The sequence below is a fragment of the Scardinius erythrophthalmus genome, assembly GCF_964197995.2.
Source record: "Scardinius erythrophthalmus genome assembly, chromosome: 2".
Lineage (NCBI taxonomy): Eukaryota > Metazoa > Chordata > Actinopteri > Cypriniformes > Leuciscidae > Scardinius > Scardinius erythrophthalmus.
The window spans coordinates 6392907-6409603 of NC_138222.1; the positions used below are offsets into that span (position 1 = coordinate 6392907).

The following is a 16697-nucleotide window of genomic DNA, read 5'->3' on the forward strand; positions in this document are numbered from 1 at the left end:
ATGCCAGCAGGTGGCAGTAGTCCATTCATCTTTCATAAAGGGGAACGAAACTACAACTCTGGAACTATCCAAACTGAAAACAAAGCTGCATTTGCTTAACATTTTGAATATAGGAATCCTGTTGGTCTTCATTTTGTTCATTCCAGACAGTCACTTGTTGGAACACTCAGATAACTTGTAAAATTAGAAGAGCCATCTGTGTGTACCCTCTAGGGCTGTCAACGAATATTCTAAATTCGAATATATATTCGAATAGTTTTTAAAAACAGAAATTCGAGTGTGAAAATTAATATTCGAATGTGGTAAAAACGCCCGCGGTAGCAGAGGTGCAGCTGTCTGCTTTGCGAGTGGGTCAGCTAGGGACAGGTCACTGGAAGAAGCGTTAACGCTTAACGGTAAACAGAAACATTACTAAAGAGTAGGTTACTGTACTGACTGAAAAGATATTGCGCAGCATGAATAAGGTAGGAGATTCAGCAGTTTCATGCACTGCAGGCTTCCACTGGTTTGATTATTTACCGTTTCATGTCAAGGAAAAGTTAAAATTTTACCACAGCACAGCTCTCTCGGAGCGTTCAATGTCGGATTCGCGTCTACCGCGTCTAGTTGGACTCTAGAACATTTTGAATTCGCGAGTCAAAAGCAAACGTTTGAAGCGCGGAGAGCGTGACTCCTCATTCGCGCCACAAGACCTCCAGACGCGCGTAAATGCGTCTTTACATTAACTTAACATTGAAATCACTCGCGCCAGACGCTCTATTCGCGTTTGGTGTGTGAACGCAGCGGGTTAGGGCGAGAGAGAGAAAGAGTGCCTGCGAGTGACCGAGCGAGAGTGAGGTCTGCGGTCTTGGCCATTAAGAGATTTACCGGTACTTGTTTGTTTTTGTGTAGTAATACGTTGTCAATGTTTAAACTTAAAACTACCTATACAAGTAGTTAGGCTATGTCTCTTTGTATTAATTTGTCCTGTCATTGACGTAATGTGCGTCATTGACAAAATGCGCAACCAGATGTTCGAATAGTTCGAATATTCGTGTGTTTTTTAGAGGGAATATTCGAACGTCATTTTTGAGCATTTTTGACAGCCCTAGTACCCTCATGACTTTTTTGTTTACTTGCTTTCATAATTTTTCTAAAGCCAATCGCTGATTTGACGTGCTTAATCGGCCGAAAATCCGGCAGTGGTTGCTGAACACACCGCAAAAACGGGGTGGACAGATGCTCACCGACGGGCCGACCGTCGACTTGGTGTGTCTCAGCCTTTAGACCCCAATGAAAATTTGAGATTCAAAAGGATTCTAAATTGAAGCTTAAAATGCTAAAGGTTTTTATTTATCTCAATTTCAAATGAAGAAACCAACTGATCTAACCATTCTGATTAACATTGATCATGTGAACTTTTTACAGACAGTCAGATGCTCCTGTTTCTATTGAAGCACAAGATTCTCTTTAGTTCATTCTCCAATTGGGCTGGAGAACGTGATTGTCAGGTTTTACACAAACTTTCTGAGTTCATGCAGCTTAAGTGCTTAAGTTAACACAAAAAGGGACATGCCAAAGATATTCTGTAATTCAGTTTCATTTTTTTTGTATTATGCTCATCTATATAATAGAAAAAATGCATACAATACATTTTCATTCTGAATGTATGGGTGTGTTTATTGACCTTGCTTTGATTGTCTTTTGTTTTTCCCAGGCTGACCTGATCAACCAGCTTTACCAGGGCAAACTGAAGGACTATGTGCGCTGTTTGGAGTGTGGCTATGAGAGCTGGAGGATTGACACGTACTTGGACATCCCTCTGGTCATCAGGCCCTTCGGGGCCAGCCAGGCTTTTGGAAGCGTGGTGCGTACGGCCATCATTATGACCATTTATTTGTAGCTGCGGTGCTTTTGTATTTGTTTTATATGCCAACAAGACATCCTGTCAGTAGTATTTACACATGCTAATTGGTGATTTTAATATTGTTTGATATGGAAATATGACCATTGCTATAAGCTAGAGAGTTATATGCTGTTTGATTCAATGTAAAATGAAAATGAAATCAGGAGTCCATAGTGAAGTAAACACTACAGCAAAACACAGTCGCAGCCAATCAGAAAATATAAGTCTAAGTGCTAAAGTGCTCCAAAGAAATTTTAAAGGGGTCCTATTATGCTTTTTTTACATCCTCAACTTTCTCAAGCGGGAGTTATTCTCTATATTAGTGCGCACTGTTTGTGAACTCCCTGAAACGCCTCCATTGTGGTCTGGAGTTTTATTCCGGGAACGAACACATCACAATATTCCTCATTTAAATAATTCCCGTCCAAGGCATAATAACATAAAAAGAAAGGGCGGTGCCTGTTTGAGTTAGTAAGTAGTGTGACTTAAAACTAGAGGATGCGGTAAGGGCGTGACATTTCCTAAACACGCTTGAGGCGGTTGAGCATTCACAACACACCGATCCAGCTGGCCAATCAGAGCACATTGTGCTTTTCGGGGCTTCATAGAGACAGGACCTAAAGAGTGCGTTACTGACAGACAGGGAAGAGAGAGGAGCTGCAACAATGTCAAATTATCAAATATGTGGAAAATATATATATATTTTTTTTTTTTATCAAGCATGAAAACTTACTTTAGTAGACTCCAAAAACCAAATCAAGACTTTGACAAAAGGCATAATAGGTCCTCTTTAAACACTGTTATTTATGTACTTTTAAGTTATTTACAGGTGAAACTCGAAAAATTTGAATATCGTGCAAAAGTTCATTTATTTCAGTAATTCAACTTAAAAGGTGAAACTAATATATTATATAGACTCATTACATGCAAAGTGAGATATTTCATGCCTTTATTTGTTATAATTTTGATGATTATGGTTTACAGCTTATGAAAACACCAAATTCAAAATCTCAGAAATTTTGAAAATGTTCATAAGCGGTAAGCCATAATCAAGCCTTGAAATATCTCACTTTGCAGGTAATGAGTCTTTATAATATATTAGTTTCACCTTTTAAGTTGAATTACTGAATGTCAAATGCAATATCCAAATGAAAGAGGAGCATGTTTGTCCTTATTGTCCACTAATTTTCTGCTGAACAGGAAGAAGCCCTGCAGGCCTTCATCCAGCCTGAGACTCTCGACGGGCCCAACCAATACTTCTGTGAGCGCTGCAAAAAGAAATGTGACGCCCGCAAGGTGAATCAGATCAGATACGATGACTGTCTAGTCACATTTCAGTTTCTTATGCAGTATTTTTCTCTCCAGGGCCTGAGATTCCTCCATTTCCCATACCTGCTGACTCTGCAGCTGAAACGCTTCGACTTTGATTACACCACTATGCACCGCATTAAACTCAATGACCGCATGACCTTCCCCGAGGAGCTGGACATGAGCCCCTTCATTGACGTCGAGGACGAGGTGAGACACAGCTTTATGATCTCTTTCCTCTTGTTAAGGAAAGCTGAACTGCCCTCTTCACATCTGGTATTAATATCTCAAATGTGTCTCTAGTCACCATTTGTGATTAGTTTTTAATCAAGGGACAATTTCTGATTTTGACTTCATGCCTCACTTTATTTTAGAGTAGGATGAATGTTGATGTGAGGCTCACTAAACATGTTTGAAAGAAAAGTATTAAAGGTCCCGTTGCATGCGATTCCATGTTTCAAACTTTAGTTAGTGTGTAATGTTGCTGTTAGAGCATAAATAATATCTGTAAAATTATAAAGCTCAAAGTTCAATGCCAAGCGAGATATTTTATTTAACAGAAGTTGACTACAAAAAACGGCTCGATTGGACTACACCCCTCTACATCCTGCATTAGTGACATCACCAGAACCGTTTCTTGACTAACCTCCGCCCACAGGAATGCTCCCTCAACTCTACTGGCTACTTGCGCACTTCTTATAACTTAGCCTACTGTGTTTACTCAGCTCTTACGGTGATTTTCTGAAGTAAAACTGACGCTTCATCTTTTGTGTGATGTACAATAAACTTTATTATACTCATCAGTACATGTTTGATCATCATTCAGACAGCAGACTTGTAGGCTATTAATAAATAATGGATACATAGCCTACAAGCAGATGACAAATACGTTATAATAACCGTAATTAAACTACTAAACCATACCTCTTTCATCTCTATACAGCAATCTGACTCTGTAGGCATTATTGTCCGACTCGAACTGAACACCGTTACTGAGAGTTTCTGATATTATCATCATTCCGAGAGATGAATTTTTCCTGACAGACTGAGCGCGAGCTCATGAAGCTCCGCCCCCTGGGTCGTCCAGCAGCACCTCATTTGCATTTAAAGGGGACACACTGAAACGGCTCGTTTTTCTGAGCCCCAAAAAATTTCAATTTAAACATGCTGTAAAAAATGATCTGTTGGGTATTTTGAGCTCAAACTTCACATACACACTCTGGGGACATCAGAGACTTATTTTACATCTTGTCAAAAGGGGCATAGAACGGGACCTTTAAGTTACGATAGAATTAATTAAGTTCTATTGAAATCTGAAATGACTAGCAAATCTCAACTGCTTGATTGTGATATCTAAAAATGTAAACTATATTATCGCCTAGCAATACATTTAAAAGTTGGATATATAATACATTCTACTTTACCTAGGTATGCAGTGTACACACACACACACACACACACACACACACACACACACACACACACACACACACACACACACACAGTGTATATCTAATTTATTTCATTGCAAAATGTAACTATACTATCTATCGCCCAGTATTTTATATGAAGTTGGAGATGTTTATGTCCAACTTTATTTGCATTCATACAATATACTCGCACTGGGCAATATATACTATATAATAAATAATAACTGCTTGCATCGTTTCAAAAAAATTTTGTGCATCTTAAACTGTGAGCATTGTATTTTGTAAGACTGCGTGTCAAGATCAAATAATAATTAAAAAAAACATGTTTTTGCATAATGTTCCATTATTTTGCACTCTACCTGTTGTTTTTGAACACATCCTGTGTAAATGCCCCCTAATGCACACGTCTAATAGCCTAATTATTCAGGGCTTCCTTAGACTAATTGATTTTGGAAGTATGTAGTTCTGAACATCCCCAGTACCTTGCCCAACAAAAACCACTCATTTAAAACCATAATTTTGATGCATTAATGAAATGTTTTGTCTGCAGAAGTCACCTCAGACCGAGAGCTGCACTGACAGTGGGGCGGAGAATGAAGGAAGCTGCCACAGTGACCAGATGAGCAACGATTTCTCCACGGATGATGGTGTGGATGAGGGCATCTGTCTGGATAACACCAGCACTGCAGAGCGGGTGCTCAAACCAAAGGTAACCTCACGTCCTCTCTGAACCCAAAAAAAACACATTTTATTGGACTGTCCTGGGTTTAATACAAGTAGAATGCTCTATTATGAAGTTACTTCACTTAAGGACTTATTTAGTAAGATTATGCCTGAAAAGGTTTTGAATTTTTTATCATATGTTAATTAAAAAAAAACCTTGTTGTTTTTGTTTGCTTGGTTTTATTATATTTATATGATATTTGTATTTTTGTAATTTAATTTTTGCCATGAAAATAGCCTTAGATGCTGACATGGCATGAAATAAAACAATCTATCTATCTGTCTGAACCCAAAATGCTCAAGTGCTGTACTGAACTCGGAAGATGAAAGATAAGCATGCCTCTTCTGTCTCCTTTATAGAGCTCTTTGACCTTTGAACTCTTCTCGGTCATGGTGCATTCTGGGAGTGCTGCAGGTGGGCACTACTACGCCTGCATCAAGTCCTTCAGTGACAGCCAATGGTACAGCTTCAATGACCAGCACGTCAGCAAGGTCAGCAGGCTAGCATCAATCAAAAAGGGAATAGTTCAGCCAAAAATAAAATCTTTGGGTCTCATTCACTTATAATTGTGCGGATTATTGGTATTTATATGTACTAATTAATTAATTTGGAGTATTATAATTATACAAGTGCTCTAGGTTGGTAATTTGCATAAAACATGCCCAAACCATCTCCATATCAGGACTTTCTGCACAACCTTTCCTTTACAGCCCTTCACCACTCTCAGCAAAACATATGATGTTCATATCGCTGTAATTCATCAACTTTCAATTTTAAGTTTAGTCAACTTGAAATGTGAAATTCTCTTAACTGAGAACTTGGATGTTTGAGTTATCTCCAAAGTTTAAGTTCACTTCAATATTAGTGTAACTCTAAATTGTCTATATTAGTTCAACACTTGTCTGTGTGTGAATATGTGTGTGTACACAGTTTGTGAATGAGACCCATGGTCCTAGACTTCTCATCATAACATCTATTTTTGTTTTTCACAGAAAGAAAGAAAATAATACAGGGTTGTAAATTGTGTTCTTCATATGTGTGTGTTCCAGATCACGCAGGATGACATCCGGAAGACATATGGCGGATCCTCAGGGAGCAGGGGCTATTACTCCAGTGCCTTTGCCAGGTGTGTGAAGCCTCCTAGTCCTACATTTGTGATGCCAAAGAAGACCCTTGTAAAGCACATTATAAAGTATTTTTTTTTACCAAATCTTCTGCTTTTATGCCCCAACAGCTCTACAAATGCATACATGCTCATGTACAGACTGAAAGACCCCTCCAGAAATGCAAGTAAGGGAACTGACATGGATATTTTTTCCACCCTCGACATAAAAACAAAAGCATTATCAATGATCTTGCTCCGTCTCCGAGATGCTGGAATTTAATGTACTCTCTGTGTGTTTGCAGAATTCCTGGAAGTGGAGGACTTCCCAGAGCACATAAAGAGACTGGTGCAACGAGAGAAAGAGTCCGAGGAGCAGGAGAAGAGGCAAAGAGAGATCGAGCGCAACACATGCAAGGTAAAGTTTCTGCACAGCACAACCAGTGCTCGGTTCTGTAACTGCGTGCCATGGAGACTTGGGCTGTGTCCCAAACCCTAATGAGCTGCCTACCTAGACAGCATTTTAGGCATCATTGGTGCACTCTCTATGCAAAGGCTGTTCCAAGCACTGCGCAACAAAAATTGGCACAATTATCTAAAGAGTTTATTTAAGGGTGTGTTCACTTCGGTTCTCTTGGTTCGTTTGGTCCAGAGCAAGAAAGAAAATTATACATTTAGCCCTGGTTTGCTTAGCTTTTATAATGTCATTTTTAAAGGGATGGTTCGGAGTGAAGGCCATTGCACACTGAGTCCGAAATTTTCGTATGCGTTTTTTCGTGTTTGTCAGCCTTAAAATTCGTCACGCAAAGAAACATTGCACACTGAGTCCGATGCGTTTTTATTAGACCTTTGCGGAAAAAACCCCGCAAAAAATACAAAATGGATTCGTCAAGCAGTGAGGATGATTTTGTTGCCCTCTTTCTTCTTAAAACGAGAAAAAGAAAGAGGAAATATTGGGTCCATCCAATCCTGAGGTTGTGGAAGGAGAGCTTCACCTCCTTATCAAGGAATTGCGAAATTATCCCGAGCGATTCAAAATTTACCTCAGAATGTCGGTGGAACAGTTTGATGCTTTGCTAGCGATACTGGAGCCACATATTAAAAAGAAGACCACCAATTTCCGTGAACCAATCGATCCTGAACAGAGACTGGCAGTATGTCTAAGGTATGGACACACACACACACATGGCCAGCGGAAGTGCTGGGCAGACAGAACAGCTGTATATACAGGTTATATTTATACCCAAATAATACATGATTAGTAATCGAATTGGCTGCTCAATCACACCTCGATCGCTTGTACAGTGGCTCTGAATTGTCAAAAAAACTCTCAAAAAACTGGCTGTGGATGTGAAAAACGCAGAAAATCGAACCCGATCCAAATTTTTTATTACGGACGAAAATTTCGGATGCGAATTTCGGACTCAGTGTGCAATGGCCTTAATTACAACCTAGGGTCCTTTGCACCATGACCTCGAGCCAAACACCCCCCCAGAAGCTTTTTTTTACCTTGGTTGATTATTAAAGTTAGAGCTTATTTAGAGATATCAGCCGAATGGCTTAGTGCAGGCGCTAACAGATCCTAGGCTGTATCTCGTATATTACCCCACTAATAATGCCCACCAAACTTCTACAGTAGTACAAATAGGTTCTGTACTCATAAAACGAGGCATTGGAAAGTTTGTAATTACATCAGGAGTTTATTTAAATAACACTTGCCTGATGGCTAATGCTACCGCTAACCCGGACGTCGAGGTCACTTCCGTGATGAACCATCCCTTTAACACCGAACCTAAAGATACAAAACAAACAAAACTCTGTAGTTCCATTCAGACACTTTTTAACAACCACCATTTTTAAGACAAGTACTTAAGGAGAAATCAGGTAGTACTGATGTATGTATTGTTGTAGAATACAACGTGATAATATATGGAGCTTGTGTTCACCACATACCTCGTTTTAGGCATTTAACCAAAAGCCCGTTCCAAAAAACCCATTGACTTCAGGACGATAGAACCGGAAGAGCATTTCTGGGGTTTTAAAAATGCATCATCCCTGCAGCACTATATAGACATTTCAAGTCTAATGTTAGACTCCTACATAAACGATACAAAAACAGTGTTACACAACTGCAGGTGCTACATACAGTACATACTACAAAATGGTGCATAAGAATGCAAACTGGGAAACGCCTCATTAGAATCAACTTTCCCATGATATCTGTTTTAGTGGCCGCTTTAGTGAGGTTCCTTGATGTTTTCGATACTGCTTGATTTGCCAGAGAGTCAGTGTTTAGAACCAAACCTTATTATTCTGTCTTCCTCCATTAGATCAAGCTATTCTGCATGCATCCAGTGAAGTTGATGATGATGGAGAATAAGCTGGAGGTTCACAAGGACAAAACTCTCAGAGAAGCAACCGAAATGGCTTACAAGGCAAGTAGCGTTACATACTGTTGTCTAAATTTCACCTCTAAGGCTAAGTTGGTCTTTAGCCTGATAGATTAACCCTAAAAACAGATCAGCAAGCTTCGTCTCTCTGAATTTATCACTGCTTGTGTTCTGTGTGATTGTGATCAGCTGATGGACCTGGAGCTAGTGGTGCCACTGGACTGCTGTCGACTGGTCAAATACGACGAGTTTCATGAATACCTGGAACGTTCGTATGAAGGTGAGGAAGACATGCCCATGGGTTTGCTGCTCGGCGGGGTCAAGTCTTCATACATGTTTGACCTGCTCCTGGAGATCCGCAGACCTGACCAAGCGTTCCAGCCATACAAACCTGGAGGTATTTACTGAGCTGACTTTTTTTGAACATTTACAATATACTCTTAACTACAAATCCGTAATCAAGGTCTCAATGAAAGAGTGACACACATGCATAATGACTTTCTAGAATCCTCATCACGGTTGACCGGAAACCTCCTCACTGTAAACTGCTGACAATGTTTGTGTGTTGATTGCAGAGGTGATGGTGAAGGTCCATGTGGTGGATCTAAAGAGTGAGTCTATTGCTGCTCCAGTCAGTGTCAGGGCTTATCTCAACCAGACCATTACAGAGTTTAAGCAACTCATTGCACAGGTACAGAATCTCATTTCTGAACACATATAAAGGGCACTTTCCATGAAAAGGGTGCAAATTTGTGGCCCATTACTGTCTTTTAATTAATGAAGGCCCAAGTCCAATGTTCTTGAGAAAAAGAACGATTAGAAATGCTAATGCTAACACTAAATAATAGTAATGTAAAAGTACCCCCCCCCCCCTTAAAATACAGCAATATGATGATTCTGACACAATCTGTTAGATTGATATTACAAGTTTTTGTAGAATTTATTTTAATTTTGTTTTGAATTACCAAAGCCAAAGCACCTAATTAAGGCAAAATCTGCAGTCCTTTTACCTTTTTATTTTTACTTTCGTCTGTTTTTATTTATTTATCTTAATGTTTTTGTTTTATTTGCTTAAAAATAATCACACACAGGAGGGCTTTTAAACTGTATTTAGACCCATATTAGATTTGCAAAAATGCAATATTTGTTTAATATCTGAATTCTTCACACCAGTATCTGAATATTCTCTGAAGGTAAAGCATCTGATTTCTCTGATACTTTGTAGAAAAAGAAAAAAATATATGCCAGATATAATTGAGGAGGTTCAAGCACTGTTTTGTTCTCTATTTGTGGAAAGTGCCAAAGACAGTTGAAACGGACTTCTGCTTCCATCTAACCGGTTGTCTCCTCGTTGTGTTCTCAGGCCACAGGTCTTTGTGCGGAGACGATGCGTGTCGTCTTAGAGCGCTGCTATAATGACCTCCGGCTCCTTTACGTGCCCAACAAGACTCTGAAAGCAGAGGGTTTCTTCAGGAGTAACAAGGTTAACTAGCATTACACTCACTTTTTATTGGTTCTGTTCCGAAACTTAAAGGTATAGCGGAGGATTTTTTACTTCCGGGTGGATCACCTATACTATTGGTCCTCCTAATTGTCAATCATTCTGGTGAATCAATCAAACTTTTCAAAAAGTGGAGAGGGCGGGTCTTATCTAAAATTCGGAAAGATCCTCCGCTATACCTTTTAATGAGCTGCCGCATCCTAACCAAAGTAGAACATTTTATTTTACAGTGTTTTCATGTTACATATATTGGTTACATTAACTTACTGTAGTAATAACAGAAAAGTATGCATAAATGCATGCAACTAATCCTAAACCAAACCCTATTTTAAGTGCATGCTGTTTATTAATATTACTCAGTACTTAAATAACAAGGACAACATTAAAATAAAGTGTATCCTTGGTATATAGCTATCACTGACTGCTCCAATAAGGTGTATGAGAAATTTCACTATCTCTCTGTTAATTCCAATAGAATTTAGTACTCTATGATACTCTAAGCACAAAATATTATTTGTACAAAAGGACACTCACTACTATTTCCTTAGATAGTACATTTTTGAATTTTTCTATAAAACGCTCTTGTTTATTCTCAGGTTTTCGTGGAGAGCTCAGACTCAACAGATCATCAGGTGGCCTTCACTGACTCTGTTTTGTGGAAGCTTCTGGATCGGCACGGGAACACGATCAGACTGTTTGTCTCCCTGCCTGAGCAATCGCCAGGCTCTTTAGCCAACAGAACTAGTTGTCCCAAAGCTAGCGCTGACTCTGAGGACTCTTTTGATGGGGCGAAGGGCAGCAGAAAGTCAGTGGAGGCCATTCTTGAAGAGAGCACTGAGAAACTGAAGAACCTTTCTTTACAACAACAACAGCAGCATCAGCAAACCTCCAGCACCAGTGACAGCCAGAAGAGCTCCGAACACAGCGACTTCGAGCACATCGAGTCTCCGGCACAGGAACCGGACGCCGTCTCACATCCTTCCCAGACGGAGAACTCCACGCGGGTCGCCTCGGACACGGACAACCAGTTCCCCTCTGAGGAGCGCTCGGACTCGGACGTCAACAACGACCGCAGCACCAGCTCTGTGGACAGTGACATCCTGAGCTCCAGCCACAGCAGCGACACGCTGTGTAACGCAGACAGCGGCCCGCTTCCGCTAGCTAACGGCCTCGACTCGCACAGCATCACCAGCAGCCGCCGCTCCAAAGCACACGAGGGGAAGAAGGAGACGTGGGACACGGCGGAAGAAGACTCGGGCACAGACAGCGAGTACGACGAGAACGGCAAGAGCAAAACTGACGCCCAGTACTTGTACTTCAAAACTGAGCCGTACTCTCAGGAGGATGGAGCCGGAGAAGGACAGAAAAGTAAAGTTTCTCTGGTTGTTTTCTTTCTGTTTAAGCTCATGATATGGTGTTTTTCAGTGTCTCAGAGCGGTTTGGGTCATTCACTGTGAATCAAAACACTCTGAGACACTTAATCATGAGCTGCAGCTTGTAAATGAACACAGTGCCGCGCTTCACTCTTAAACCGCAGGGACCACTATTTTATTTTATTTTTTAAATGCATCAGTCTTGCCATGAAAATAGCCATAGATGCTTGTATGGCAATGAAAACAAACTGAAATGGCAGGGCGAATATTTATTTAATTAAACCGAAGAGTTCTCAATATGTCTATCACATTAAGCCATATCACAATAACAATGTACATATACCATGCATTTAGTGCGGCGCAAACTGCCAAATAAAATAAAAAACGCATGGTTTAACATAATTTTTTTTTAAGATATTAGTATTGTAATTTTATAGTGTACTAAAAGAAATAACATTTTTAATAATTATATTAATAAATAATTATTGTTTGTTTAATTATTTAGAAATAATTATTGTTTGATTAAATTCCTTGTTTTTTTATAGTATTAATCAGATTTTCATACTATATATTTACAGTACTACACCCCCCCCCCCCCCAAATTCTTCATCCCTAAGAGGAAAAAAAAGTCTTCAAAGTAAAAAAAAACAAACATTTTGCAGCTTTTTAAAATATTTTCTATTTCCTATGCAGATCCACTGCCCAACAAGATCACCCTGATCATTCTAGATTGATTTAATACTTTTCAAATATTACCATTCAGGTCATCTGGTGAAAACTGCGGTATTGTTTCTTATCGCAATATAGATTGCAGACAAATCTAATTTCTCAATGTCAGTTTTTCTCCAATATCATGCAGTCGTAGACTGGTAACCTTTTTAAAAACCACAACTTTATGGTTTGTATTGAAATGTAATGATGATTTTACCCTGTTTTTTTTTTTCTCCAGATGTTAGCAAAACCAAAGAGAGGTCAAACAGTTAAACTAAAGAAAAGCGTCTGACGGTGTTTACCTCAGCGGAAAATGTGTCTACTGAAAAAATAAGATTAAACCAGCCTGTTCAGTTGGTCAGGTTGGAAGACCAGCTAAACAAGTAAACCATTTTAGCCTGGTTTAAGCAAATTTGGAATATTTCAATAATTTTATTAAAATGTTCTATTTAAATATATTTTTAAATGTAATTTATCCCTGTGATCAAAGCTGAATTTTCGGCATTATTACTCCAGTCTTCAGTGTCACATGATCCTTCAGATTTGCTGCACAAGAAACTTTTCTGATTATTATTATCAATGTTGTGCTGCTTAATATTTTAGTGGAAACCATGATACATTTTTTCAGGATTCTTTGATAAATAGAAACGGTAGTCTATGTTCTTGAAAGTTAACGTTGGTAATATGGTATGTTTCAGGTTTACTTGTCCATGTTGACAAGAGGATCACACTGGCTGCATTCAAACAGAATCTCGAGCCGTTTGTTGGCGTTCCCTCCACTCAGTTTAAGGTCTTCCGGGTTTATGCCAACAACCAGGAGTTTGAGAGTGTGCGGCTCAATGAGACGCTGTCCTCTTTTTCTGATGACAACAAGGTGACTTTGTAACTATGCTTTCTCCAATCACAGTTTAGAGGAACACGCCGACTTTTTAGGACTTTAGCTTAATCACCGTATCCCCCAGAGTTAGATAAGTCCATACATACCCTTCTCATCTCTGTGCGTGCCGTAACTCTGTCTGACGCACCCACCGCTAGCCTAGCTTAGCACAAAGACTGGAGGTAAACGGCTCCAGCTAGCATACTGCTCCCAATTAGAGACAAAATAATGCCAACATTTTCCTATTTACATGTTGTGATTTGTGTAGTCACAGCGTGTGCAAATAACAAGGCGAAGCACTGCTACTTCTGCGGAGTGATTTGCTCGCTGCTAGCTAGTCGCGTTGCTTTTGTTGATGGAAGTAACAACGGTGCTTTTCAGGTGTTGCGCTAATCACTCCGCCCAAGTAGCAGTGCTTTGCCTTCTGAGAATATAGTTCCCAGTATGTATACGGTTAGAAGATGGCTGTCTCATGTGACCTTGTTATTTGCACACGCTGTGACTATACAAATCACAACATGTAAATAGGAAAATGTTGGCGTTATTTTGTCACTTATTGTGAGCAGTATGCTAGCTGGAGCCATTTACCTCCAGTCTTTGTGCTAAGCTAGGCTAGCGTTGTGTGCGTCAGACAGAGTTACGGCACGTACGGAGATGAGAAGGGTATGTATGGACTTATCTAACTCTGGGGGATACGGTGAATAAGCTGAAGTCCTAAAAAGTCGGCGTGTTCCTTGAACTTGCAAAGACAACCATACTGGGTTGTTCTTGTAATTCCGTTTGGCACCAATAGGTTAAATACATAAATGACACCGCACATATTTATATGCACGGCTGCTCTGCTGTTGAACAGATCACGATTCGATTGGGACGTGCACTGAAGAAAGGAGAGTACAGGGTGAAGGTGTACCAGCTGCTAGTTAATGACCCAGAGGTGAGCCACAAAGCTTTTTGTGCAATTGGAAATGGATGTGCTTTTCGTATTCAACAGTGGAACGATTATTCTGAAATCGCCAACAATGTTTGTGCACATGTAACATGTATTGTTTTGTTTCGACAGCCCTGTAAGTTCCTTTTGGATACTGTGTTCGCTAAGGGAATGACTGTTCGGCAGTCTAAGGAGGAGTTGCTGCCTCAACTCAAAGACCAGTGCAAACTGGACCTCAGTATAGACAGGTGAGCTCATATCAAACATTTTGGACAGGTTTACTTTTTTTAGTCAAGATGTTTTACGCCAGAATCATTCATGATTTATTCTGCTGGACCTTTAAGACTTCTATGTAAACATCCTTTATGATTGGCTAATCCAGTGATTCCCAAACCTTTTTTTCTGGCCCCCATTTTGTAGATAAAGAACATTTTCCAGCCTACATAAAGACATCCCAGACTAGTGTTGTCAAAAGTACTGACTTTGGTACCAAGTTGGTACTGAAATGTAAAAAATGTGACATTACTCAGCATTGATCGCTGTTGAACTTATTCTTAAACACCTCTGATTGGCCATTGTGTTCATGCGTTTAACATATGTCTGTGATTGGCTACAATGATCAACGCTTCAAAAACATGTTGGACCATTGGTCGCCCTTACTCCAGTAAACACGTCATCAGAGAAGAGAAGAGATGTCGTTCTAAGACGTTGGGGAAGTTATTTTGATTAAAGATTACGAAGGCACTTGAATTTATATGCACAGATAAATCATGTGTAATAAATACTGACATTTTTTCCACGGTGAATCATCTGAAATCCCAGTTTTCTTGTGCTTGAGATGACTGTTGTTGTCTCAGGCCTGACTCATCCTGCAACAGTTTTGGACGCACATCCCCGTTCTGCGCGCTACAGTGTCACATCTCAATGCTTCACTGCAGCAACTGACCTTCAAACACACTGACTCACAGCAGAGGACGATTAACGCCTCAGAATACAAACAAGATGTGTGTGCCTCTGTGTGTCACAGGTTTAGACTCAGGAAGAAGACCTGGAAGAACCCAGGCACAGTGTTTCTGGATTATCACGTCTATGAGGAGGACATCAACATCTCCAGCAACTGGGAGGTGTTCCTGGAAGTCCTTGATGGTGAAGACATGTTTATCATACATTTTCTAAGCCTAAACCAGCTTGTAGTCAACATTTGAAGTGGATCAAAACCTTTCATCAAAGTTATACATGAATTTTGAACAATACCCGTTCTTTGATGAACTTTTTTTGATCCACTTCAAATGTCGACTTCTGTATTTTGTCCATCATTGATTTCCTTGCTTGTAGAACCGGAGCGGATGAAGTCCATGTCTCAGTTGGCGGTTCTGACCCGTCGCTGGTGTCCTGCCCAGATGAAGCTTGAGGCCTTTCGGGAGGTGGTGCTGGAGAGCAGCAGCGTAGAGGAGCTCAAGGAGAAGGTGTGTGGAATCAGCAATGTTTCTGACGAATGCTTAGAGTTCCCAATTGTCATTTGAGGGCTAATCTCATTTTTTGTTTGTTTCCTCAGCTCAGCGAAATGAGTGGAATTCCTTTGGAAAACCTGGAGTTTGCCAAGGTACGACAGTCTTTTGGGAATAGATTTAGTTGTTTCAGATGCCCTTCTTGCAGTGCCTCTGATACGAGTGTCTTGTTTCTCCTACAGGGACGAGGAACTTTTCCTTGTGACATTTCAGTGCTGGAGATCCATCAGGATTTAGATTGGAATCCTAAAGTCTCCACCCTCAATGTCTGGCCTCTCTACATCTGTGATGATGGCGCTGTGATCTTCTACAGGTAAAGCCTTTACCTTTCAGAAATGGAATTAGTCTCTTTATGTTCGATTTTTATTATGCTTTTTCATATATTACCTTTCATGCAGTGTGTAATATAGCTTTGTGAATGTAAAAGGTCTGCAAAGTTTCAAAGATCAAAGTGCAATGGATAAATGGAGATAGTGTCTCCCAAAAAAAAAAAATCATACCGAACTGCCTGAAACGAGTCGTCAGTAATTCTAGTCTCACTTCCTGCACGAACCTACGTAGGTTTGTAATAGATTTGCATAATGCCAACCTATGGTCTTCATTGGCTGCCTATGAACAACGTCTACTTTGACCCGCCCTCAAACACTGTAGATGTATCTGAGACTGGAAGAGTGTGTTTTCATGTTGTAAAAACGCTATTTTCTGCGCTGAAAAAGCAAATCCACTTTGATGCACTTCCAAAAGATTGAAATTGATAAGGAAAAACCGGCGCCATCATAACTGTTCGTATCACTGTTTACTAGTGCTGAGGAAGAACTGAAATTCAGATATGGTAATTGCCGTTTAGTTTCTGACGCGTGCTGTAAGCAGTCGACCAATCACAACACACTGGGTCCATCTGACCAATCAGAGCAGAGGAAGCTCTCGGAAAGGAGGGGTTTAGAGAAACTGAAACTGTTT

At 40.0% G+C, this 16697-nt stretch overlaps 1 protein-coding gene across 5 annotated transcripts in view; it reads left to right on the forward strand.

Moving 5' to 3' along the window:
- Positions 1-16697, forward strand: part of usp47 (ubiquitin specific peptidase 47) — a 38025-nt gene that overhangs the window by 19295 nt on the left and 2033 nt on the right. For 4 of the 5 annotated variants that reach the window (XM_081358821.1, XM_081358820.1, XM_081358819.1 and 1 more), the window contains 20 exons: positions 1697-1846; positions 3086-3181; positions 3251-3403; positions 5174-5332; positions 5707-5838; positions 6397-6473; positions 6582-6637; positions 6755-6867; positions 8780-8884; positions 9029-9236; positions 9415-9530; positions 10203-10322; positions 10937-11708; positions 13123-13298; positions 14155-14235; positions 14362-14477; positions 15257-15375; positions 15565-15695; positions 15785-15832; positions 15920-16050. In XM_081358821.1, the coding sequence (XP_081214947.1) occupies positions 1697-1846; positions 3086-3181; positions 3251-3403; positions 5174-5332; positions 5707-5838; positions 6397-6473; positions 6582-6637; positions 6755-6867; positions 8780-8884; positions 9029-9236; positions 9415-9530; positions 10203-10322; positions 10937-11708; positions 13123-13298; positions 14155-14235; positions 14362-14477; positions 15257-15375; positions 15565-15695; positions 15785-15832; positions 15920-16050 (3059 nt within the window). The remainder of the gene's footprint in view (positions 1-1696; positions 1847-3085; positions 3182-3250; positions 3404-5173; positions 5333-5706; positions 5839-6396; positions 6474-6581; positions 6638-6754; positions 6868-8779; positions 8885-9028; positions 9237-9414; positions 9531-10202; positions 10323-10936; positions 11709-13122; positions 13299-14154; positions 14236-14361; positions 14478-15256; positions 15376-15564; positions 15696-15784; positions 15833-15919; positions 16051-16697) is intronic. The other variant, XM_081358818.1, reaches the window with a different exon arrangement.